This window comes from Nasonia vitripennis, chromosome 4, assembly GCF_009193385.2.
Source record: "Nasonia vitripennis strain AsymCx chromosome 4, Nvit_psr_1.1, whole genome shotgun sequence".
Taxonomy (NCBI): Eukaryota; Metazoa; Arthropoda; class Insecta; order Hymenoptera; family Pteromalidae; genus Nasonia; species Nasonia vitripennis.
In genome coordinates this window covers 18,186,972-18,213,934 of record NC_045760.1, presented here as the reverse complement: position 1 = coordinate 18,213,934, position 26,963 = coordinate 18,186,972, and the positions used below count along the sequence as shown (strand labels likewise).

Here is a 26,963-nt window from a genome sequence, read left to right as displayed (position 1 = left end):
ATCTCACGGCGCGAAGCATATGAAAAGCAGGGGGACAGCCTGCCTCGTCTCGCATAAATCACGCGTCGTCCGGTAGCCAGGAATGCGTGGCTCATTCATTCGCTACAGTAGACTCTTCTTCAACCCCCTCGTCGCTCTTCCTTCCGATTCATAGACTCGCGAGAGATTGTAATGTAAGAGAGGAGCCGGACAGTGTGGGAAAACCCGCCGGATCTATGTCTATCGCGGGTGTAATTGCAAATTGAAAGAGAATAGTTGCTGTCGGGGTGCGCGAGACTGTAGCAGAAGCAGACGGAGGCGCAAGAAGATGCGAACCGAATCGCTCGGTAAACGACGCTTGTCGTGCGGAATGGGTTTTTCTTTCGACGCCGATTTTTTAGGATGAACTTTTTATGATGGGAAGCTAGAGGTGAAGAAAATTCTGAGAACCAAGGATGCGCTGGATTTTCTGCCCTGATTCGCGAGTTCTTCCCAGCGATCCCTCGATCTCGTATATACGCTCGGTTTATCTTTATTTTAACCGTATAAGAATATTTTTAACGAAAGGCAAAATAAAAGAACTCGTCGAAATTCGAGTTAGCCTAAACCAACAAACTCGATGGAAGTCTCCAGCTCTCTCAATGAAAGTGTGCGGCTAAAAAAGCGAATGAAATCAGCTTGAGCGCGCGGCAGCACAACGGTACAGTCGTCGGGATTTTCGAGCGGCTTTTTACACACTTCGTCGCGCTCGCTCATTACGCATTTCACAGCACATAAGCGCTCCGTAAAAAGCGTCGCGCGTAAGTAAATAAAAGCGACGTCCCGTCGCGCGAGGAAAATCTTAAGCGCGCTGAGCTTCCGAGGAATTTCTCTCGGCAATTTTTTTGAGACTCCGCGGCCGCTGCACTGCGTTTTTAGGCTGAACGTTTTAATAAGAGAAAATTGAGTGACGCTGCAGTAGCGCGCCATGACTTCGAGCCGTTAATCCGGTGATTAAGGTCTTCTTCGAAGATCCTTGGCTGATTAATATGCGTCGATAAATTCGGGATTTTCGCCGAGACTGGCAGACTGTGGGATACTTTGGGTAACGTAAAAATCTGGGGCCGATGCTTTTTTTCCTTGTTGCGTAAACGCGGGCACACACACAAAAAATCTACTCAAATATACGGAGAGACGAGTTTTAAGTGGTAGATACCTGCGCGTATACAAGAGTCGTCTGACGGCCGAGAACCAAATTACACGCGTTGCTCTCGGTAATGAGCGTGGTGTGGATCTGGGGGAAAAAATGAAAAAAAAATTGATCGAGGCGGCGCAAAAATGCAAATGACGCGTTTGCGCGGAGGCGTGTTCGGTCTTGGTGCACGCGATCGCCGCGAAGGTGAGCACAGAAGAGAGGACGACTCAAGGAGGCGACCAACGGCGAAAATTGGCCATGGTTAAGTAGGTGAAGAGCGTAGCACGTTACAGTCTTATATTATAGCCGAGTTTTTTAAATTTATCGTTCGAATTATTTTTCGCTAATGATCGAAAACTCTCAAACGATTTCAGATCCTTCGAGCTGCGAGGGAACATCAGGAATTCAAGCCACTGGAGCCCATTAGAAATCCCGAAAGAAGTCAAGCCAACACCTTCGGACGCAGCTTTTTTGCTCCTAGCAGAAAAAGGTTCAACGACGCAGATTAAGCTGAAACTCGCGCGAGCGCGATTTGTTCGGGACGATTTGTCTGCGCAAAAACGCCGGTGGAAGCGAGCGTCGACCCTGGAGCCGCAACGAATCGCGCGCTAAATTCATTATTAATTTCGAAGGGAAGCGCTCGCAGACATGCACGCGCTCCATAAGTACACTCTTACAGTCCATCGATCAATAAAGCACGTTTTTTGCCGCCACGAAGTATCTCACGGCCTTGACGATTGATTTAGAGCGCGAGCGAGATATCGGCGCCGCTATGCAAATACCTCGCGCCGGCTTACGACCTATGGGAAACTGCTCGCGCGGCTACTATGTTTGCCGGACTGTCAGGTTGGCTTTGAGTGATCGCGACCTGTGAACCGCTCGTCGGTTATACGATCGCTCGTTACGTGCTCTCCGGGCAAATACGTATGTATATACTGCACGTATAATGTACACCCGTGCTTGCCGGAGTGCTTCCGGAAAACCGGACTGTTGGAGCTTTTCGGAAGCCTCGAAAAAATTCGATGATTGGGCCGCGATATCGCGCTGGAGTGCGGCAAAAAATTGTTTTATCACCGATGCCGAGAGATTCCTCGCCGAGAATTGATAGTGTTTTAATTATCGACGCTGGTGTTTTTCTCCGCTGTCAAAACCAATAAATCAAAAGCGCATCTCCGACGAAGGAGGAAAAATCATCATCGAAACGCTGCAATCATCGTCGGCGGCTTCCCGCAATCAAGTCGTCAACTGTTGCGCACTACTCCAATTCGCGCGACAAAGTCTCTCTTTCTCTCTCTCTCTCTCTCTCTCTCTCTCTCTCTCTCGCGCGCGCGTATATTGGGTTTCGGGAACGGGACGAAAGCAGCAACACAGCGTCCGGTATATATACCCTCTGGAGAGGAGAGCAGCGAGTACCGCAACGCGCATAAATCATAACACCTGCAGTCCGGTGAGTGACTGCGCGTAATTAACGACCCTGCCAGGAGCCACCGGAGAGAGAGAGAGATAGAGAGAGAGAGAGAGAGAGAGGCTGCTGCTGCAGCCGCGGTGACTGTCTGCCGTGTGCTGCTTTTTCAAGTTCCTCTTCTTTTTCTTCTCTTCTCTGTTTTTATTTCTTTTGTGACTCGAGAGCTGCGTGCGTGCGCGTATCGATCGCGTCTGATGAGTTTTTACCGCGTTCTCCACTTTATACCGACTATTCGAGACTCTGATGTAATTATGATTAAATACACGCGGTCACGCTGGAAATCATCACGCGCTCATTGTTTCAACGGACGAAACGTTAATATTCACTCTGCGCCAGGCGAATTTTCAATAATTTCGCGCTAGGACGCTAAAATCGCTCGCTCGCGCAGTAATGAAAAGGCGAAAATTGCCGCGAGCGCTGATGTTCCGCGGAAGTCGTAATGCGAAAGAGTCAAGCTAATGCGAAAACGTCCCTTTGGGCGCGATGACGAGGTTGCGCGCGATTATTTATTTTTGTCAGCGGACCGCAATCATCGTGGAGAAACTACTGCTGCACAGCTATGTGCTTCGCTCGATTGTAAGAGCAAGCTGCGAATTGTCGAAAAGAGGAGCTCTGCGGGTTATATACATATTAGATGCCGTGCGCTCTACCTGACGCGAAGCTGGAAGGACGAGGAAACAGCACGAAATTCGTGAGGATAATCCCCGGCTGACTGCTCAATTACGAGTCTTAAAGGGGCGGCGCGCCGCCTGTCAAAACTCGGCTAAGTCGGGGATTTCGGGCCGACTGTGGGGACACAGAAGCAACGGGGCGCCGCGCGATTTACGACCTCGTCGCAAATTAATTTGCCTCATCGCGCTTCTCGGCTGCGCGCATGCGGTTTCTGCGCGCCGAGAGTCAACGACGCGATGTTTATGGACTGTGGGAGTGGATATTGATACCGAGTGATTTATTTATTGGCTCCTCGTCGTGACTCCTAGATATTTCAATAATTCGCTGCATGAATTAGAATATTGGAACACACCGCAATGTAAACAAATGGAAACTTGACCCGCTGAAACTCGCGAATCGCCCATAAAAAGTCTCTCCGACGCGAAGCACTTGCCCGTCGGCAGAGCTAACTCAACTCCTTCTCTCGAAAATACACATAGATTTTATTTATCGCGCGTCCGCGCATCCTCCGTTTACGCTGCAATAATAATAATAATCATCATCTCTCGCTCTCGCTCGCTCTCCCCCCCCCTGGGGAAAATAAAAATCGCTTTGGAATAGTAGCGACCTAACAACGAGAGTAGCCGGACTTTTACGAGGGCCTCGCGCGATTTATCGCGCTCTCTCGCTCTCTTCCTGAATCTCTCTCGCGCGCGCTCGCAGAATACATATTTTCCGGCTAGCGGGCTTTGACGAAGCTGTAAATTTCGAGTTTGTCGAGGCTGATTTGTACTGCGACATTATTGTGTGTGTGTGTGTGTGTGTGTGTGTGTGTGTGTATACTGCAGCGAGGCTAGGAAGAGAGCCTTCGCTCTCGTAAAGAACGCGACGACGAGGAGAAATCTTTCCTGGGATTCAGGATCCTCGTCTATTCTTTCTCTCCTTTTTCCTTTCCGTTCGAGCGAAGTGCGTAAATTTCGAGGCGCTAGCGACACCGGATACGGCCTGTGTATCGTATATAGCTCGGAGACGACTATGTAAATAGAGAGGGACAGTGTAATTAGCTGCTTATATACTTCGATTCGGAGTGTAAAATTAATTCTGGTAAAATAGCAGATCAAAAGCAAAATCGTCTTTGTCGCATAGAGCATTCGCAACACACATACGTACAGGGATTCTTACACTGCACTATACTCGCGGGGGCCTTACGCAAGTGAGGCGCAACGTGTCATTTTTGGCGACTGCAGCGCACGCGACCGCCTTGTATATTAACACTGACCCTCGGACAACTGTAATTGCTACGTCTGCAGGTACACACACACGTGCGTCCGCGCAACGTGTTATCGCGCGTCTCGAGAACCTTAGAGTCGTCCAAGGCCTTGGGAGTGTGTACTCGGGCCTTGAAAAATCAGTCGAGAGGTGGACGTTTTTTTTCGGATTTTCGTGCTCGTCTCTTTGTGGAGCGTAGCGTTTGATTTTTTAAAAGATAAATACACTGATTCACGGCTTGTATTCATCGTTAATCAAAAGGTTGTACAGCTGTTGAACGAAAACGGACGTAAAGTTACAACAGTTGTATACAAAGTTGCAAACTGCATAATTATACGGATAGCTAGAAAAAATTCGCGGTATCGTAAATTGCTCGAACTCATAATCTTCTAACATACGAATAAAGAGATATTTTTATTCCGAAACGGCGCGTTTTTTCGCGCGGCGCGAGAAAAAAGACGATCAATTAAATATAGAATGGAACACGTGTCGCTGAATAAATCATGCGGCTTTTGCGTGTCATAGTAAAATGCGCGGCAAAAAAAGGAGTATAGCAGCAGTGGTCTTTGATGGACGTTTACGCGCCTCGCGGCTCGTATGTATAATCAAATGGTGTTTTCCGATCCGCCGCAGCGAAGCGCAGTTTTCTAAAGCACAATCGGAAAATCCATCATCTCCCCTCCGTCCCCCCCCCCCCCCGCGCGCGATTTTTCTTCGAACGAATCAAGGTTAATTGCACGTCGTCGCAGAGGCTGAATATAAACATATATTAATCGCCATTTTTTCTTTCGTTTCAGCTGTAATTTAGTAATAACACGCCGGAGGAGGCCGGAGTCGACGACGACGAGGAAAAAAAAAACGGAGCACACGCGAAGATAACAGATCTCACTGGGCCATCCGCCGCGGCGTCTCGCAACGGATGAAAATTCGGCGAAAAATTAACAACTCGACCCAGTAAAAAAAGCCCAGGTGCGCGCAAGTAGGATGACAATAATAATAATTGTTGTCAGGGTCCAGGGACTTTCACCTGCGCGCTTTCACGTTGCACATATAGGCTGCGCGTGCACGAGGCTTTGGGCAAAAATTTTCCTATTTCCAGGCTCGTATGTCTAATTGACAGGCTAATCAAGCGTCCTCCGTTATTGGACAAATTTAAACTAACACTTGTACAGGCTTTTTTCGATCGGTAATTATAAGGTCGCGGCGTTTTTTGCGGCCGAGCGGAGTCGAAAAAAAGTTCATCCGCAGCTGGCGGTTTCCTCAACGTTCTATCTGCGTATGTAGTCGGTATGGAGTGTCGGCGCGCGTGTAGACATACTGTTGTTGGATCCGAACCGAAGGTCTCTCTATGCACTTGTACGAATAGTATTGGTTACCTGCAGCAGTCCCTCGTCCACGACGAAGTTCCAGCATTCTGCGCTGGGCGATTGATCGGCGACCGCGCTAGTCGCGTAGTGCGGCTTGAAGATCGCTTGCTGAACGTCGTTCATAAGTGCCGTTTAGAGTCAGAGTCGTGCACACTTTCAACTCATCAATCACTCATCACTGCAGTGCTGTCCTTGTCAGTAACGTGCACATTTCACACATTCGAATCCTTCATCTCGAGCATGCATGAATGGAGCACAGAACCGCGGGAAATTCGAAAGATCGGTGTACTCGGTGACGATCGCTATTGTGTATACGAACGATCTTGACCGCGTCGCACGGACGAATGTCGAGGGAGAGAGAACGTCTCGCTGCTGCACGAGGATCTCGGATCCTCGCTCGGACGGAGAGAGAGAGAGAGAGAGAGAGGGAGACTAGAGGGGGAGAAGTGTCGAGTCTACGGAGTATCGGATTGGTGGAGGCTCAGGTGCGAGGGATACAAACTCCCAGCGGAGACACGTGTGCGTGGGTTACGTCATGGAGGTGCCGTCGATCGGTTGATCGATCGATACGAATTTTTCACGCGATATCGCGTTATACGCCCCGCAGAAAATTCGTCGATAAGGGGGTCGTTGTCGCATGCTGCGTGATTAGTGTGATTTCGCGAAATGATTTGCATGCTATGCCATTAATAAAGGATTCCGTATTTTATAGACGCTCTGCTGCGCTAGTGAGGCATTGTTACTGACGTGCCGGATAATTGCGTGCTTAGCGCTCTGCTTCTATTATTTCGTTTCCTGTCAATTTTTCCGATTCGAAATTTCGAATGAAACAAATCATTTTTGCGACACGAGACTGCGCGCCCGACTCTTCGTAAAACATAGCCAACGTCGCACATCGTCGATAACGTACGAGATAGCCGCACGCGCGCAAAGTTTGATTTGCGAGCGACGGGAGAATTACGGGCCCGCGCGGACCCCGAGGGCAGTTCCGTGGTTTTCCTGCGCCTTTTTATCGCTCGAGAGAGAAACCCATAGAGATTTTCTCTTTCTCTCTCTCTCTCTCTCTCTCTCTCTCTCTCTCTCTCTCTCTCTCTCTCGCTTTGCGGTGCTTGCAAGCCAAGCGTATATTATATATATCTTTGTCGGGATTTTTGTCGGTTAGCCTCTAATGGCGAGTTTAGAAATTTTCGGCGTAGGGTTTTCATTAATTTTATCTTCGTAAATCACTCTGCGGGACGCGCGATATCAGACAAAGTGTATATACACTCGCAATTGGATGGTTTCGCTTTTATCCTATATAGTTGACTTAATTGACTATGAGAAGATCTCGTAATATGCCGAGTATGATTCCGAGAGTGGAATACATTAAGCTTGGCCTCCATACATCAAAATCTAAATTTAACGCGCGTTCCCATAATGCTTTTGCACGAAACAATGGAATATCAAGCATCGAAATTTCTCGTTCTTGAAACCGCATAATATATAAGATTTCCCATCGGCTATAATAAGTGTACAAAAAAGAAACGACCTGCATAATCATCGCATGCATCCCTTCCATTTCTCGAAAAGTCCCGTCGTCGCATGTCGCGAGGCCACGCGGAAGACGTCCCCCCTCCCCTGCAGGTAGCTACACACGTACAGCTATATACACAAGAGTCCCCGGCGACAATTACAATCAGCAGTAGCTCGCGCTCGTAAAAATACATTCCCGCACTTGCATAAGATCAGCGCGTCGCTGCCGTCGTCGCGATTGCTAATAGTTGTTTATTGCCGGGATTTACGATCGCCGCCGATGGTCTGTTTGCCATTTTCCAGGCGAGCTGCCGCGCTTGATTGTCGGTGCGTTGTCTGCGCTACTCGGCTCCGCTTCTTCTTCTCCTTCTGCTTCGTTTTTTTTTCGAGGAGGAAGTACTGCACTGCAGCGGGGAAAATTATTATCGCGCCTTAATCAGCTGGATTTAGCGGGAAATCTCAAAGCGCAGAGCCGGGCATTATTATATAGGAGCGCGCGACGGTTTATGGAAACGCGTCTCGAGGTTCGCGGTACGGCTCGCGGCTCTACTGTTATTTACAAGGGACTTTTAGAGCTGGATTAAACGGTATCGTCGTTTCTTTTGCCGCTGCGTCCCCATTGTTATTTACGATCTACGTATATACAGAAGTTCTTTTTTATTTTTGGCTGTTCTAGCGAATCGCGAAAGGATCTAAATTTATGTCAAGATAAACACATGCTTTCTCAATTCGGACAATCGGCGTGCGGAGCGAGCGCGAAAAGCAACTTTCTAGAGATTACTGGAACGACCGCGATGGAAAGTGCGGCGTCGGAACCGCGATTCACACCCTTTCTAATATTAAAGAGTCCTGCATCTGAAGCGCTGAAATTAGGCAGAACATAATCGAAAACTTCTCGTATACGTTATCGCGCGCACATAGACGTACCGAAAGCGGAAGCGCATAGCAGGACACGGCGAAAAAGCGTATAATAGCCGGTCCGAAAGACACTCGCGGCTCGCTCGGTTCGCCGAGAGTTACACATGTAACATCCGCCGGTTGCATTAAGACGGCGGTTACGAGGGATAATTGCTGGGCGCGGACTGCGCAGCTCCTCTCCTGCGCAGTAAATAACCGCGTGTCCTGTTTATGGACCGTAAACGGGGCCCGTCGCGCTCGTCTCTCTTATCTTTCTCTCTCTCTCTCTCTCTCTCTCTCTCTCTCTCGCGCGCGCGCGCGCGCAAGTGGGCACTGCCGCGGCTCTCTTTTCTACTTCGTATATCAAAAGCCCATTCAGCGAACCCCTTATTATGCTGAGAAGGTGCTCGCACTGCGCGGACCATTGTTGGCGCGGATTTTTCGTTATCGAGGCTATTTTTCTGTTTCCACACGATGCTGCGAAAAAAATAAACCTGCAGGAATGTGGGTTACGCGTTCGCTCGTTAGAACTATAATAACGAAATTTATAGCCCGTCTTTTTTCCGTTCTGATTGAGTATAACACTCGCGGATCGGAGCGTTACGCGTATACTTCAACTTTCAACCGGGTATATTATAATAATCGCCTCTCGCGTTTCCTTCCAACACAACGTTTTCGCCACCGCTTATGAAATTCGCGCACGAAGTCGCTTTTATACGAGCCGAAATCTGCGCAATCTAGCCGCAATATTTTTGTTCTCAACTACATTATCCAGTCCAGTCGCAGCCGGCGAAGATTATTAAGCTATAGACAATAAGAGACTCACCTGAAACGAGCGATGATGGGGATGGTGAGGGTGGTGGTACTGCGGCGTGTGAATCATGCTGTCGGCCTCGGCTCCCTCGGGGCAGCAGCCGTTGCAGCAGCAACAGTCCTCGTCGTTCTCGGACGTCGAGGTGCGCGACTCGCTGCGCGCGCCGTCGGAATCCTCCTCGCGCTTCTTCTTTACTTCCGGCTTCTTCTGCGTGCGGACATTCAGATTTGCATTGGTTTTCTTTTCTTTAGATTAAGAAAAAAAAGTGCGACAAACCTCGAGTTCGACCTCATCGAGGCCGACGAGCTGAAGTGCCTCCTCGAGGTTGAATCCGTCGGGCAGACCGAGCGAGTCGTTGTTGAGAAAGCCGTCGACGGCCGAGCAGCCGTCTAGCAAGCAGTCGTCGCCCAGCAGGTCCGAGGTGAAGTCATTCTCGAGGCCCAAGGTACCGTTGAGGCCGAGCGAGTTCTCGCCAAGGCCTACGAGCTCGTCGACGCTGCCAAGGCCCAAGCCGGCCTCGCCCAACAGCTGCTCCTCCTCGTCCTCCTTCGGCTGCTCTCGCGGAGCCGCTGCTTCTTCGGCTGATGGCGCGGCTTGCTGCGCCGAATCGTCTAGGATGTACTCGCCTGGCGGAAGACAGATACATTTTCGTCAGTCCCATAAGTCGTGATTTTTCAACTTTATATTCTCTCTTCGCGTACATAAACAGTTTTTTGTTTTATAAAAATACCACTCTCGCATGAGCTCTATTAACTCCGTACGTAGTTAATTACGGTGAGCGCGTTCCCTCAAACCGATCGGGCCTCATCGATCGTTCTAGCGCGATAAAAATCTCAATCGAGCCGCGCCGGCCTGTATGCCTCCCCCTCTATTTTTTAATTACAACTCGGAAAAGCCCGCAGTCCTCTCTTTCCCAGGCGTGAATCGTCAGAAAAGCTTCGCCTCGTTTCCTTGGCTCGACTTTTTGACCTGCACCTCTCCACATAGAATACACGAGTGGGAGAGAAGCAACAGGGAAAAAAGGTACACGGACGTGTACGTATAGATAGAGAGAGAGAGAGAGAGAGAGAGAGAGAGAGAGAGAGAGAGAGAGAGAGAGAGAGAGAGAGGCGAGCCGAACACGTAACTAATTGAGGGACAAAGGGGTTCCACCTGCGCCGTGTAGTCGACGCCCTTCGACCAATCGCAGGCACCTTTTCGACGCTCTTTCTTTATTCTTCCTTTTCGGTTTCTGTGCTTTGTGAAGCTTCGCCGCTTTGCTCTCTTTGGCTTTCGCCGGCGATCTCGAGGCATTCTTCTTATTCTCTTTTTTTTCAAAAGGGGTTCGGGTTTTAACCAAGTTCTTCGGCTCAAATTCGAATTTTAAAAAGTCAAATGAACGCGGCGGTGCGCGTGTTAAAAAATCGTCCCTCGCGTCGAAAAGAATTCATCCCGAGCCTCGAGCAACATTCCCCAAAGGCTCTCAGAGCTATCCTCGCCTGCTCTCGCCTTCATTCATCCGCGCCTCGAGTCGCACCTTCGGAATTATTATTTCACCTTCGATTATTATCTCAAACAACATCCCTCCGCAGCTCTCCTGTATATATGTATAAGCGCCTCATCCGAATCCTTTTCAGGCGCTTCTTGTTTTTCCAGCAAGTGCCGTCGGATTCTCTCACGCGGGGGATTACAGGGCCGCGCGCGCGCTCTCTCTTCATCGAACGTTTTCTGTGTAAATACCGGCTTTTCTGCGCTTCGCCGAGAATTTCGGCTGGTTTTTTTTCTTGTTCTGCGGTTGCGCTTTGTTTGTGGGCCAACTACTTTGGCTACTTAATTCGCGCTGGACGGGAAAAAATAGATTCCACGCTGGCGTACTGCACGAGAGTTGTTATTAACTTTGGGAAACGTAACAAACATTCGCTGATTACATTCCGCGCGAATAGTAATCTACTTTAAAGGCGCATAAACTCTGATGCAGGTATAATTTCTATGAGCTTGCCAGGATTACAAGCAAGAATGAGTGAAGAACTACAAAATCCACCCCTGCGCTTGAATTATTTGACTCTTGAAAATATATCTTTGCGTACGCGTTTGTGAAGGGGAAAGAAAAAAAGTTCTGACAAAAACGCACTCGAGAGGGAAAAAGGCTCGGCCGGAGAACAGGATGCGGTTATTACGTCGAGTTAACGAGCGCGTACGGGGCGCCATTACGTCGTGTGTAATTCGGGACCGGCGTCCGGGTGATAATGGCAGCTGATGATTTGCCGCGACTATTAACTGACCCTCGGCCTTTTTAGCCACGCTCCGCTTAAAATGGTGGCGAGGGTTGTGCCGTGGGACTCGTAATGAACGACGCCTTCGTTCGGAGAATTACACGTGTCTTTTTTTGCTCATTCTATATATTTTTATTTTATTCACGACTATCCGATGCTCAGTCTATTTTACGAATCGCCATTGTTCATCTTCCACTTTCTATTCGCGTATAAATTACAGACAAACTAGGAGCAGTAGGCCTAAAATTATACTCGAAGGTTGCATGCAAAGCCTTTTCCCTCGCGTTCGAGGAGTGTAATTGGCTCCGAGATTCTCATCTCTTGTTTACTGCGTTGCAGCAACAATTGAATCATTTCGACAGGCGCGCGCGCGGGCATATGATACGAATAAAATTTCAAAATTGAACACAGACGACTCGTTGTATACTGTCATTATCGCGTAACTCCTCGAGAGTCGTGTTTTACCGATCGGAGCAATTACAATACACGAGCTGAAAATCATCACACAAGCCATCGAATCGCCGATTTCTTGCTGATCTCCCTCGAAAAAAGTACAGCAAGCGTCTCAAAGTACAACAACCACGACGTTATACGGTCCTTTACCTTCCGTCGAATATGAAAAATTGTTCGGCAGCGTCGGCGCGTCCTTTCATCTCCCTTATTTCCCGACAATTTACCATAATTCAAAGCCGAAACGCGCGCTGAGCCAAGAATCCGCAAGATCACGCAGCAACAGAGCAGCGTCAGCTCGACGAGAGAACATGCCCTTTCCCGTGCGCCGATCCGGCTCTCCTGGGGCAAGGACCGAGTAAACGTGAGGTACGCGCCGCCTTTTTCTCTGACAGATCATTTCTCATATTTTTCGCCGCGGACTCTCTATAGGTAAAAGTATAATAACGCACGCCGCGGGACGCGGCGGGCCGAGGTTTTTTTCTTGTATACGCATGCCGATCGAAGCGAGCGTATGCGAGTCGATCCGATCGTTTCCACTGGGTGTCGCTTGCCTTACGAGGGGAAGTTTTGTATATCTTCGGTTTGTTACGTTATTGTTGATCGCGGATGGCACTTTACAAACTGTGGACTCTGAACATTTTTTGGATTAAAAAGATAGACGCTGTGTGCGTGTGTGTGTGCCACGTAGCGAGATTTTGAGCGTCGCTCGGGTGGGCGCGCGTGACTTTTCCGTCGGTATATGCTTGCCCGGCCATAATTTTAAATGATTTATGCGCGAGTCCGCGGCGAGTATTAGGTTAAAATAATATATGGAGCAGTTTATTCATTTAGTAGTCGCTGAAAAAACAATTTTGTCACATTGATTTATCGGCTCGTTTCGTGTGCGGTAACGTGGTAATTTGCTTGGGTGTATATACATCGGCACGGAATGTGGACGGATTCGAAGGGGCGTTTGTGAAAAACTGTTGATGCAGGCCTTGGATTACTTTTCGTCGAGTTCAGTTTGATTTTAGTTGAGCTGACTATCATGATTTTTATCGGACCTCTATAATGACAAATATTTTTAGTTAATAAGTTAATAAGTCAACTTTTTTTATTTTAGAAAGTTTCGTCAAAGAAATTTTCTAATTTAATAACCCGCTGATATATAAAACGAAGATTCACCGCATTTACGTAGCTTTATTTTGTTATACAATGTATCACACGCAATGCATCGGCAAAACAAACCGCAGCTTAGCTTTTCCCGACGCAAAAATACGACATTTTATAATTTAAACGAACCTTCTAAAACCCCATCAATCCACCCCCAATAAATCCCATGCATGCAGCAACATCTCGGATCTCGTCTCCGCATTTCCCCCTTGGAAATTCCCGGAAAAATCGGGGCGACGAACTTCAGCTAGCTGCAGTCGATTTGTCAGCTTGTCAGCGACAGCAGCGGCGGCGATTTTGCGCGGTCAATCGGCCGGCTATACGTAGTCCACGCGCGGGCCAGTAGGGGGTAATTGGCCGATCGTCAATCACTCGGATTATCTTCGCGGAAGGAACGACGCGACGCTCGCGCGTACACGGCGAATTTTTGCGTGCGTTTTGCTTTTTTTACGAGAAAAGAACGTACTTTATGGCTGATTATTTTTGCGGGGCTTTATACGACGCCCTCGGTGCGAGGGATTCGGCTTTTATTGCTGCAGCGCTGGTGATGATGTCCCTTCGAGTTGACTATATCGTACAAGGAAGTGCGGTGTAAATTGAAATTAATGTTTAAGTCTGCTGTTCATTTAGTGGTGCAGAAAGTTGAAGATTTTTTATTAAAGAAATAACTGGTATTTTTATTAATACAGTCGATTACGAAACTTTGACCGGTAAAGATTAAATATACTTTTGTTAATTTACCAGAAGATGGCGAGTACGTCTAATAATTATTTATTTCGGAGGCAGTGAAATAAACAACTGATGTGTGTATACAATACGGCGGACGCCATCGAAGTAGCCGTCGGACTTATTAATGCGCGATCCTTTTTATCAGACGCAAATTAAACGAATATTAACTACTTGTTGATGAAGAATCAACCAGAATAAATTCGGTCGCGTTTAGCAGTAGCGTTTTGTTATAGGTGTCAAATAATTTTACAAACTTGACTTGGAAATAGTTGACGGATATTTGAAAAAAAGCACCTGTGTATATTACAGTATTTTATTCAGCTCAGATTTTCGTTTGTAAAAATTAAAATCAGTGAAGATGAAGACATTTATCTGGAGTTCACCCTACCTCTACGTTCGTTCCTCCAAGTACGTCAGCAAGTCCCGTTTCCAACAGTCTCGTCAACCGACAGACAACTCGATTCGCACGCCAAAAGCACAAGCAAAATCACACAATTATCCAAATCTCTTTCTCGCTCTCCCTCTCTCTCTCTCTCTCTCTCTCTCTCTCTCTCTCTCTCTCTCTCTCACTCTTTCGAAATAAAACAGTCTCTTGAACGATAACCAACGAAGACGCACTTCTCCGCTCCGAAAAAGTACTGAACGAGTCCTTTCCGAAAACCACTCCGATGACCCAAGTTTATGATCAGCTCGGCTGAGAAGAACAATCCGCAACTTCACAAACGAAAAAATTCACTCGGCTGCAGTATTTACGAGAGGTACTTTGAAGAAAAGCTACGCGAACTTGAGCACAGGATGAAGCGGCAACCAGCGGCAGCTTCGTCAAGGCGACAACTATCGCGTGTGTGCGAGGGGCTCGCCCAGCCCGGATCGTGGCCGCGATATTGTCTCTCCTTCTCTTCTGAAGCCCAGAGCGAGGGAGAGAGAGAGAGAGAGAGAGAGAGAAAAAAGGGAAGCAACCAATCGCGTTGCCGGCGCCGCTCCCAGCAGTATGGCCGCCGACAATGAGTGGGAGACGAGGGAGGGAGAAGCCGATGGGCTCGGTTAGGCTCTATGCTGCAGCTATAGCTATATGTATACCAGGAGAAAGGGAAGAGCTGCTGTGGAGTGGTGGTGCTGGTGCTGCTGCTGCTGCCGGAGTCGAGAGAATGTTTTATACTACTCTTCGATGCTCCGATGTGGGATGGCAGTGTGTGCGAGGGGGAGGCATTTTGCAAAAAATAGCATTAAAATACAAATGACGAATGTTGATTTTTTTAGAAAAAAATAAAAACAAATACTACAATTATGAAATAGGACGACGCGTCGTTAACTATAAACTTGGGAATATCTCGCAGCGAGAAATGTTAATGGAAAGCTGCCCAAAATCCACGGGCGAGAAACTTCGAGTGAGAGAGTGAGGGAACGTACAACGTAGGGGAGGCCGTCGGCGAATGAAAACGCTAGTCATCGGCCAACCCCCCGAAAAGCCACCCCACGCAAACATTTGCAATGGTATACAGCGCGGAAGGGAGGATTATATATATACGTGTCCGTATATGTATACGGGCTTCGATAATTTTTCTACCGATAGCCGAGATTCACGGCGCGTGCGGAGGTCGTTTGGTTAGTTATACGAGGAGCCATTTTTTTCGGGGAGGAAGAGGGATGAGACCCAGTTTTGCGAGAGTTTTTCGGCGATTTTGATAGATGAGGGCTGATGCTCGAGAAACGAGGCGGGGGAAGCCGGGAGGATTGATGTTGGAGATGAGAATAAATAAAGAAAAATTTTTTATCCGAATATTAACATGGGAATTGTATATATCAAAAGACGGCCTGTACACGTACATAATCATCCAATGAATCCCGTCCTCACTAAATCCTCTTCATGTGTGTACACGACATCCAGATCGGCCGATAGCTCGTCGCGCGTAATTAATTGTAAATTAGGTCTCGTATAAGCCGCGACGGCGGGAGATGCCGTATCTAAATCCCGTCGAACGCGCCTCTCCCTCTCGTGCGATGTGTATTCTAATGTGTCGTCACTCCGCCTATACGACATTCCTCATCGCGCCCACGCGTTGGCCTGTTGTTGTGTGTAAGCCGGAGAGAAAACATCGGTGCCACTTTCAATTACAATCCGGCTTCTCCTCCTTTGTCGTTGCGACGCACGCGGGAGAACGTCGGAGACTCGCCTTCGTTTTTTCGAGAACAGAGCTAAGTTTATAATCGGTGAAAGCTCGTTTACCGCGTAGTGGAAAGCCCCGCGCGTACTACACCGCTGTATACACCCCAAACGTGTAATTTCGACTAAACGATTTGCATGCTCTTATCGGCGCCGTAAGTGAACAATGCGACCATTGAAATCTAATGAACGGCTTTCTTCCTTCCCGCAGCCGAAGGCGCGCGTGATTCTTCAGTTCAGCTATTATACGCACCGAGGGAAAAATGCAAATTCGCATCGAAGCTAGCCGTAAAAGCCGCGGCTATATATACGCTTTCTGAGCTCCCTAAACTCGAAACAACCACTCATCGGAATCCCGCTAGACGAATTTCCCAAAGAATCTCGTTTAATTGAAAAAGAAGAAGTCGGCTGACCGGCTGTCAAAGCCCCTCTCGATTTGCATTCTTCATTATACACACGGCGCGAACGCAATTTCGCGCCCACAGATGGCCGACAATGGCGTCGGCTGATAACCGCGCGGGATAATTATACACGTGCTGCGCGTACTATATGCCATCGGAGGAGAAAAAAGAGAAGAAGGAAAAGCACGTACACGCCCTTCGTCGGCGCGGCTTTCTCTCTCTCTCTCTCTCTCTCTCTCTCTCTCTCTCTCTCTCTCTCTCTCTCTCCCTCTCTCCCTCTCTCTCTCTCTCTCTCTCTCTCTCTCTCTCTCTCTCTCTCTCTCTCTCTCTCGTTTCGTCCCTTCCCCTTTTTTCGAGCCGCATATTCCATTGTTCTTCGCTCGCGGGAGTGTATCGGAGGAGGCTTCTTTGTTCGCGCGCGCACGGCCCGCTCTTGCGTATTCCCGAGTAGCCGTGTCTTCTAGTCTATATATATACACCGGAGTGTATCTCTCTTTTTTTCTGTTTGGAGCTACGGCGATGGAAGTAATTAATTTCGTTCGAAGAAGCCTGGGATTTTGATATATTTTTTGAAGACTCGATCACGTCTATTTTCAGGATACGTTTTTCCACGGGATAATGATTTTTGAAACGTTTTTACATATTCGAACATACTTCACTGTACTTGCAATGCCGTCCTCTTCTCGTCGACGAAAAAATTCGCCTCATCGCGAAGCGAAGCACGTAAGCCGAGCAAGAAGAGGAACGACAAGATGTCGAGATGAGAGAACGGCTATGCTATACATGTATACGTGCGCGTATGTGTACGAGCGAGAGTCGAGGAGCGTATTTTTCAATTCCCCTCGATTTTATACGCTATACTCGCGATGGCGGCGCGTGGCGGGAAAAAATTTCTCTCGAGGCGCGCCTGCAGCAGCTCTTCTCTTTTTTCCTTCGTGTTCCGTGCGAGCCTCGCCCGGTTCACCTTTTCCATCTGCACGGGAGAGGAAGAAAGGAAATTTCTTTGGGAAAAACGGAGGAATTTCGGGCGAGCTTTCTTTTTACGTTTCACCAGTCTCAACAAATAAATTAAGATAACATATGGTTTAGGTAGAAAAGCACGTGAATTCAGCGAAGAATCCTCGAGGAAGTCAACGATCCTCCACTCGATCAGAGCTCGCGTATGTATCGCGTGCCGATCGATCTCAGTTCAGTCATCGCGTTTACCGAAGGAAACCGATAGCACAGTCGTGGGGCTATCGTGGTATATCGAACAGAAGGAAAAAAGCAGCCGGTCATCGTCGCCCGCAAAGACGACGCTATTACACCGCTAGTGCGCGGACAAACAGTCAGTCAGCGGCGGATTCAGTCCGTCATGTCTCGGTCCAATTACCGCGAGTGTAAACACGTATGCGCGTAGCTTTTCCCAGATAGTATAAACGCGCATCTCGCGCGCTAGAGTGCCTGGCTTTTCTTTTATCTGTGCTTTCGTGCGTCACCGTTGATGGGCGTGATTCGCTGATGATTGATTACAAAAAGGTGCGTTGATGGAATTAATCTTCACATAATAAGACAATCGCGCGGCGACAGTTAAAACGTAGACTATCAGGTGACGAAAGCAATAATCCGCGTCGTCGAGAGAGAGAGAGAGAGAGAGAGAGAGAGAGAAAAAAGCAAGTCAACCGCGCCGAGTCAACAGCCCCAAAAGTCCGCATCATCGGATCACCAGTACATACATAGAGGTTCACCGAACTTTTCTCGCGAAATCATCATCTCGCCGGCGCTGTTTACATGACACTACACCGCGCCGTGTGTCCGCGCGCGCGCGATTCTCGTCGTCACCTCGGCAACAACTGGGTCAGCGGAGTACACGCACACAGACACACTGCGGAAGACCTGAAAATCCGATGACTCGGGCGTTAGCCGCACACGCGCATAGTTGCCAGCTCATAGTATGACTTTGCCGCGGCGCGCGGACTCTGGCTTGCACTTTTCGAGTCGTCCGCTTACCTTCGCGTCATGCTTAGAGGGTGGATTTTTCTCGCTCTTCTTTTTTTCGTCGCACTCTTTTTCGCCCACTGCGACCACGTGTGGGAGAGCGAAGAAGAGAGAGAGAGAGAGAGAGAGAGAGAGAGAGAGAGAGAGAGAGGAGTTGGCTCGTCTGCTGGAGTGCATGACGTACAGCCCGCAGTAGGCTTGGGAGAGTCGGAGAGAGGAGTTTTACGAGACACGCGAGTCGGGAGATCCCGATGCGCCGATTGCCAGAGGTGTTTTCGTTTTGCTCGACTCGTGTACAGTAAAAGGACCGTTTTATTCTCGAAGGCGAGAGCAAATTAGCTCTGAACTAAGTCAGTTGAGTTATCGCGATAGATTTCCAGTTCAACTGTAAGCTACATTCCTCAGTCCGAAGCACTGCGTTCAAGGCTCTAATTCACAAAGTTCCATTACAAGCTCAGCTCGCGGCATTCCGGAGGATGCAAAAACGCTGTAAATTCTCTGCGCACCACTAGCTCGCTGGAGGCGCGAAAATACGAGGCGCGACGTATATTACCCATATCCTAGCTCTCAGCCGTACTGAAGGCTTGAAAAATCCCCAAGAAATCTAATCGCTGGATTCTCATCAGCTCGTATATTACCTATACATTTTCTAAGCTCCATATATTTAGCGCCGATGTTTTCTCGCGCCTCCGGGGTATAAGTACTTTCGCGCGCGCCGAGCGACGACTTTACGACGGAGAGTAAAGTAGAGGAGCTATTCGATAAGGCCGACAATTTATCGCTTTCCCTCTTACTCGCGGTACTTTCGATATTTTTTCGTCGGCGGAGTGCGGGTATGGAACGTGTTCGGTTATGCTATGGGAATTCACCCGCGAAATTCAAATTCGCAAGAATAAGTCAATATTGCAATCTAAGCTATACGTTATTAGTTTGCGAGAAATCTCTCGGGACTCCTTCTCGGCCGAACCTCCGTCGTCGTAACAATATTCGCGCTCCGAACTCGGCAGCGAAGCACGGATTGAGGTGCCAAGCGCCATTAATTTACGGCCGACAACTCCTCAAAGCCCGATAGAATCTCCTGTTCGCTCCGCTGGGATGATCCTCTCTCGCTCTCTCTCTCTCTCTCTCTCTCTCTCTCTCTCTCTCTCTCTCCAGCTCTTCCCCACCAGAAGGAGCGGCGAGCGGCCCGCTAAGTGCGGATTTTACGAGGACCGGCGCGCGATTTTCATCTGCGGCGAAAAAGTCGCGTCAAGGATTTTTCTGGTGCGCGCGAGCGCAGCGATAATCCCCGGGCTTTTGTGGGAATTTCCTGGTCGCCTTTTTCTTCTCGGTCCCTAGCTGCCGGTGGCTAAGTATGTTTACTTAGCGATGCTTCGTGATAGATAATTGGAGTGAAGGTTTTCCGTGGCTCTATGTATTCAAAATCGAGAATAACGATTACGATTCGTTCGCAGATCCGTCTCGCGCCATTGTTCTCCCGCGTCCCATGCGACTTTTGATCGCGAGCTTTTTTCCGACCGGGACGCTCCTCTAAGTCGAGAGAGCCTCTCGAGAGTCCTTTTCGCGCGAACGCTGAATGCTCCGTTGACTGCTCGAGTTTGTTTGCTCGGCTGTTCTCGCGTGAGAAGGAGTGTAGACAGAGACTTTCTCGGAATTCTGTGTGCATATTAGGTTTTTTTTTTCTGTTCGAGGGTAGTTCCGATGCCGACGCGAGTGTTTGCCCTCATTAGCATTTGATCGTTTATTGACGCGTGCTCGAAAACTACAGCTGCGATTCTACCTGCGCGCACGAATCAAGTGCAACGACTGCGTTCACGGTTTGCGGGTTCAACGAAAAGCCGATTCGAGACCAGAGAAGCACGAGGAACAATAGTAAGCCACGAGCGCAAAATCCTCAGTCCAGATCGACCCGCATACGCGCAACGCCGACAGGTTGCTCTCTCTCTCTCTCTCTCTCTCTCTCTCTCTCTCTCTCTCTCTCTCTCTCTCGCTCCTCTGCGTGCCTCGTCCGAAGTTATCCGAATATATGCATGCTACGCAGTCGCCGCGTGTAAAGAGGGGCTAATGGTGCTCGAGGTGACAGGCCGACTTCTGCGCCAACCACTTCTGATACCTATCTATCCTAAATCAACAAGATTCTCGTCAGACGCTCTGCGTAGGCCTAAGTCTGGTGGTTGCGCTGCTGCTCTGTGCCTTTCAGGAAATTTTCGGGGGTTTGTTTTCTCTCGTCCATGCTCAGGTGCTCGTGGAATTTCTCCTGGCCTAGGCGATTATTATTACTATTTTTTTTTATATCGCGTGTGCTCCTCGAACAATATTGTTCGATCTCGACTGACTTACATGTGCAGCGTTTCACCGAAAGTTACCTCATTTTTCGAAGCCTACACTGCGGAATCATCAATTAGAGCCCGACATTCCGACACCTCAATCGGCCGCGGCCCCCGTTCGGAAATTTTTCAACGGCGCATTATGTGATGCCCGTCTCGAGAGCCCGAATCGAGTCTGAAAATTTCGTGGAAGTCGGCGTGCGGCTCCGTATTATAATAGCGGAACGTGAGTTGCGAAAACGCGATCTCCCGGCACCAGTAGGTAAGGCAGCCAGGAGCGGCTGCAGCTCTCGTCGTCTCGGTGAAAAAAAGGAGGCGAAATTCGAGAAACGAGAACGCAAGTCGATTTTTCATCGGGGAAAGCGTAATTCGAAATTTATGTTAATGTTTTAATCCGGAAATTGAAACGTCGGCCCGGCCACGGATGTCAGCGCGATTCGATTCGAGGGTGCAGTAGGATCACAGTTGCGTTGTATTGATGATCGTTGACGCTGTGGCGATTCGTTCGAGAGACTTTGAATTTTTAAATGTTTAACGAGCGCATCATCCTCTCGAGCGATGACGGGGAGATTTTTCGGGAACTCCGCAATGTAATTGCGCATTTCTGGTTTTCTCTCCCCAATGTTATCGCGCGCGCGCAAAACAAAACGGAAATCCCTCCGACATCGATCGACGAAAAGAAGCGGAGAAGCTAGAAAATGAATTCCCTTCGGAAAAAGCTCGCGGCGCAGCTGCTCCCTCGGAAAAACAGGAGAAACACCAGCGGCTCTCCAGACGCGCTGCAGAGAGCTAGCGCGCGGAATAAAAATGAAGAGCGACTTATATTAATGAAAAAGAGAGGCTTTCTCTCTTGCTCCTTTATTAACGAGAGAAAGGGAGTAGGGAGGGAGGGAGCAGCCCCGAGGGATGAAACTCGGGGGGCATGACTAGTCGGAATGGCGCGACGCCGCCGGCACGCACCATTACTCATATCGCGGCTCGTTGCGCTCACGCACGCACGCGAAATGCCGGTATGTAGGGAAGAGGAGAGGTTTTTCGGCGCTGTATACATATAGATACGGGGAGTGGGGGCCGGGGGAGGCGAGGCCGTAGGAAGTACCCGGGATGCTTCGGCGTCTGTGCGTTATTCTGCGTTGCTACGACGATTTCGAATGGCGAACGAGCGTTGTTGCGGGTACGGAATTTTTCGTAATTATTATTCATAAAACGAGCGGAGCGGAGTCGGGAATATCAATTTGCCGAATCCAACCTCATCCTTCCTCAAACACTATGTGCAAGCACAGCCTCTGAATATAAATCCTTGTAAGAAACGTATACACAAGCTCCGCAGCGCGCATTCACGGAAAAATCTATCCGCGCGTTCGTGCAGCTGCGCGCGAGTCGCACACAGCGCGACGTTCCCTGGGGAACACCGCGAGTACATATAGCCGTGGCTCGATCAGACGTATAATGGCGGAAAACACGCGTGCACGAAAATATTGATTCCCCGCGGAGCCGAATAGGCGACTGTGTGCGAGCGTCGGGAGGATCGAGTCCCCGCGGGATATTGCGAGCTTTGGCCGTGGCGAATTTTGGGTAAACTTTTTTTGTGCGTATTTCGGCTATAAACAGCGATTGTATGATGGTCAATAACGGATCGAGGTAGCGTGAAGTTCGGTTCGAATAGATCGATTCTGCTATGTGTTATAGAATATATACGAAAAAGTACGGTGGAACGTGTTATTTTCGGAAGGAACGAGAGAAAAAGCCATTTCCCCGAACTGTTCCTCTCCGCACTTTTCTAATTAATTCACCAGATTTCGAATTCGTCACGGTCACCGCTCGCGCGGCGGATATTATTTTTTTCGGCGCCTCTATGCACCCTCGCATCTCAGTGCTGTACACAGTCCTCGTGACTAATCGAGCCGGAAATTAACACGACACCGGTAATGAATCCGGTGGTATATTCTTCTTTTTTCTTCCGCCACTGTATCGATCGCGGTTGCTGCTCTCCGCGAATCGAGCCGTTCAATGTTCCTCGAATTCTATAGCTGCTGCTCGGTCTTTGTTCGCTTTATCGACGGCTGTATGTACAATTTGTTGGTATATCGAATTCCGCATATATAACGTCCCCCCACGTGGAAAAGATGTATCCAGTCTGTATACAGGCTATATAAAATTGAGAAAAAACAAGAAAAAGTTTCCTTGGTTGCCATGGTAATGATTCTCGTTGATAAGTCGTTGCCAGGGGAACCGCACATCCGAATTTTTTTTCTATCCAGTCTGTATATAGACTGTATATGGACTGTATATAGACTGTATATAGTTTATATACAATCACTTTTGTATACAGCCGATTGTATATAGCCTGTATCTAACCTGTATACAGATTGGATAAATTTTTTCCACGTGGGCCGCGCGATGTCAAGAATCGTGTGCGCAGCGGGGAATGCGTTTCTCGAGAGAGGCGATCGAATAATAATAATAATGGATGGAAAAATGAAGAGAGAGAGAAAAATCCGTTGCAAAACAATGCGCGATTGTTTTCGCGTTGCAGGGGCTCGACAGCGCGCGAAAACGGGCGCGGACGAAAAATAGGCGCGGGTATATAGTCTCTATAGGTATATAATAATATCTGCGCTTGTTTATGTGCATGTGGTTGGGGTTTGTATATGCGGTGATGCGCGCGATGCCATTTCCATTCCTATCCTTTTCGCAGAAGTGAATTTCTTATTTTGCAAATAATAACGTACCTCAAAGGCGTCATCATTCCTTTGACGAATGCGAGAATGTTGTTAGCTGATGGACATTAGTAAATTTCCAAGTTAAAAAGTGAAAAGCAGCAGAAGGTTGCAAAATTGTGCATCAGACAAGCGTCATCAAGTAATAAACAACAAAAGAATCTTCTATCGCACATAACAGCCTGTATTATTTTACAAAATTATGTTGCGCGATGCAAACTCGCAGCATATGCTACACACCCAACAATCGACCAGTGGTCTCCTCTCGCATTTCTGTTTATAAGCCCGAAAAAACCAATCAAAAAAAGCCCTCAATTCCATTTTCCACAGAGGACGCGCACAGGCACGATTACGCATCGAGACACCCGCGCACGTGGCGCAGATGTTGCGTCGGGAAGCGGGTGCACGCATGCGTGCAGACGCGCGTTTGTTCGGCCTTCCATCCCTTGTTCGCTGGATTATCGGGGCGGCAGAGCGGCTGGCGATTGGAGCTTCGTAGAACTTCCCCTTCGGTTGGAACGCATGCGCGCGGGATTAGTAGTTTTTGGGCTGGATATTTTCGGGCTTCGCTGAAGTTTTATCTCTTTTATCATTAACGTAAAATTTGAGTTATCTCGAAGTAATTACCTCACTCCGGTTTATATTTATACATAAAGAAGCGATCTGACAAAAAATTAATTAAAAAAAGCATGTGAAATTTCTAAATATAATTATAATGTATGTATATCTTATATAGAACTATGTAGCATAAGCATTTCCCAGATCGCTATCGTCTAGCTGCAATAACGATTCGTAGTTGTCGGCATCGTACCGAAAAGACAATGCGCGCGCGTTGCTATGAGGATATTTTTATACATACATATAGTAAGCTGAGTGTTACGGTGTGGCGACGCGGACGAACCTTCCTCCGCAGCTACTCCCTTTGAATGTGTTTTCATTCTGTTGAGGGGCCACTTCCGCGTTAGGGTTATATTAATATATATATATATATATATATATATATATATATATATATATATAGGAAAAGTGGCTCTCTATACACACCGCAAGTTGTGGGAAATTTAGTTGGCTATTGTTGGGTTCCATACGAAGCTTTGCTGGTATACGGTCGGTGAGACTGAAAACGAAGCTATAGTATACTTCTTGTACATTAAAATATTATCTACTCAGAAAATTTCTCGCCTATACATTATGTATAGTAAATCGACATTATACAGGCAAAGAACACACAACGTTTTCTCCTCGACAACAAAAGAGCCACTTCGAAAACTTCTCCCAAATCAACATCAACACAACACGATTTAAACCCGATAAAATCACAACAAAACTGGTCTTTAATTCGCTACACCCCACGAATCTCAGCACAGAAGTGCATTATAGCACCAGTGAGAGGCAGAACGTGAGCCGCAGCGCGGAAAAAAGAGCTTTTCGCCCGAGGCACTCATTACGCCGTGACTTATCGCAATCGCCAATCGGCAACGCCAGAGGAGGCAGAGAGCCGCGGTGATTATAAATTTTGCCATCATTATTATTATTACGCGTTACGTAAAAAACCGGGTCCAGTTTTTTGAATCGTCGCGGAAAATTGCTGTACCACAAGGGGGAGGAGTTTTGTATAATTAAACAACCTCGAAAAATAAATTTTGTAATCAAGGATTTGTTGGCTTTTCTTTCGCAGGATCAGAATTACGAAACAATAAGTAGAGTAAAGCGACGAGGGTGGGATGAAAAGTAGTTTTTCACGTCGGAAGGTCAGCGTGGATTTTTCAGCATATATATTATACCATACCTGTGCCGCGGGAAATGCCAGTCACGATTCGAGCGAATGACACATCAACAATTTGTTTACGCTCTGCGTCCATATAGGAAAACTACCCTCTTGTACTATATCACCGGCGCGTATCGAAGATACAAAATAAAATCGCAAGCTCCCGCTTATCATGAGAAAGAAGACTTGATTAATGGATCATCCGCGGCGGCGGGGAGAGATCGGCGTCGATCGATTCGGCTTCTCTTTTTTTTTCAATTTGTACACGTTGGAATTCCGCGCTTATAAGCGTATACGTATATTATTTCCCCCGACCTCGTGTTCTACTGTATAAATGAGTCCGGGGCTCGCGGATTCGCCTAATGGATGGAAGTTTTGACGATTTGCTTATCTCGCGTAGCTTTTGCTCCCGATTAATTAATCAATTTAATAGGAGTCTTATCGGGAGCTCGCCATCTCCACTGCGTCTCCGAATAATTTATACACGCGCGGCGGCACACCATACACCTTCTGGATTAATTCAGCGAATGAAAATTCAACGGTACACGCGTTTTAACTGCCGCGCATGAATAATCTCGCCTCGAAAGAGCTCTCGACGCCTATACAAATCCCGGCTTTCGTGCCGATCGCGATTTCCTGGGCACACCGCACATTTCAACTCCTATGCATATAATACACTCGAAAAAGGTGAAAAAATTTGTGGAAGCACGAGAGGAGAAGGCGAACCGCGGCGCGAACGCTTGACGAGCCATGACGGATTACACGCGCGAAAATGAAAAGCCCGCGCGCGCGGGCGAATATAAATTAACGGGCTGTATATAGGCGCGCTTTTCCTTTTGCCGCTCGTTTCCTGTTCCTTATTGGATCCGCGCGAGAGCTCGCTGTAGATGACGGATCCGATAAAACGCTCGCGAATTCGCTATTTTTCATGCGCCAAGGGGTGCAGCAGGAAATTTCGTATTTCGAATTGAGATTTCTTTTAATCGTAAAAGTCACCGATTATCGTCTATATCGTATTATCGAATTCGCAAAAGTCGAATAACCAAGAAATGAAAAAAAGCCGAGAAGCTCCATCTATGTACACGTATATACACACTCACACGAGTCTTCGGCCTCGCAATGTCTGACGCAAAGTAATTAAGTGCAGGCCTTTGGAGAAAGAGCCGCGGCTCGTCGACCAAGGGTCGACGCGCCTCATCGCGTGTGTATGGTGTGTGTGCGCCGGCCGAGTGTGGAGGGGAGCATAGCGCAGAGAAGAGGGCGTTCCTCGGCTGCCACTCCCCGCCGACGCCGATTCGAGAGGTCCGACGATGATTGGACGAAGAGGGGAAGAAAGAGAGAGAGAGAGAGAGAGAGAGAGAGACAGAGAGAGAGAGAGAGAGAGAGAGAGAGAGAGAGAGAGAGAGAGAGAGAGAGAGAGAGACAGAGACAGACTGTGTCTGTTAGTTGTTGTTGGCTGGGGTGCTGGTGCTTTTTTCCCTCTTTCCGGGGCTTTTCGGGAGAGTTCGATTTCGGACTTGTTTGTTGGGAATTTTCGTTGTATTGATTTTTCTTAAACGTATCTTTGTGGCGGAGGTGGGAGCGATGTTTTTTAATGGTTTATTTCGCCTTTCGAATCTTACCAATCGTATATTTATTTTGTGATATAGCTTAATTGTTATATGCAGGTGATTTAAAATTTGTTTAAATTTTAAATTAAAAGTTTAAAAGTTTCAGTTACGCTCAACACAAAAGTGTAAAAACAAAACTGTAAAAAACGAATAACTAAAAAATATTTTAAAGAATCCACTTCATTGAATTAAAATCCGACAGTCAATGAGGCCAATGAAGAACGTCACGGCGCACCCGCCACCTCAGAGTGACGAACACGATCGGTTCTGACGAAATGACTG

The 26,963-nt window shown here is 48.0% G+C and overlaps 1 protein-coding gene across 11 annotated transcripts in view; it reads right to left on the bottom strand.

Moving 5' to 3' along the window:
* LOC100120332 (segmentation protein cap'n'collar) overlaps positions 1-26,963 on the bottom strand; it is a 96,338-nt gene that overhangs the window by 16,705 nt on the left and 52,670 nt on the right. For all 11 annotated transcript variants that reach the window (XM_032599523.1, XM_031928871.2, XM_031928874.1 and 8 more), the window contains 2 exons: positions 9,405-9,754; positions 9,141-9,335 (listed from right to left, as the gene is read on the bottom strand). In XM_032599523.1, the coding sequence (XP_032455414.1) occupies positions 9,141-9,335; positions 9,405-9,754 (545 nt within the window). The remainder of the gene's footprint in view (positions 1-9,140; positions 9,336-9,404; positions 9,755-26,963) is intronic.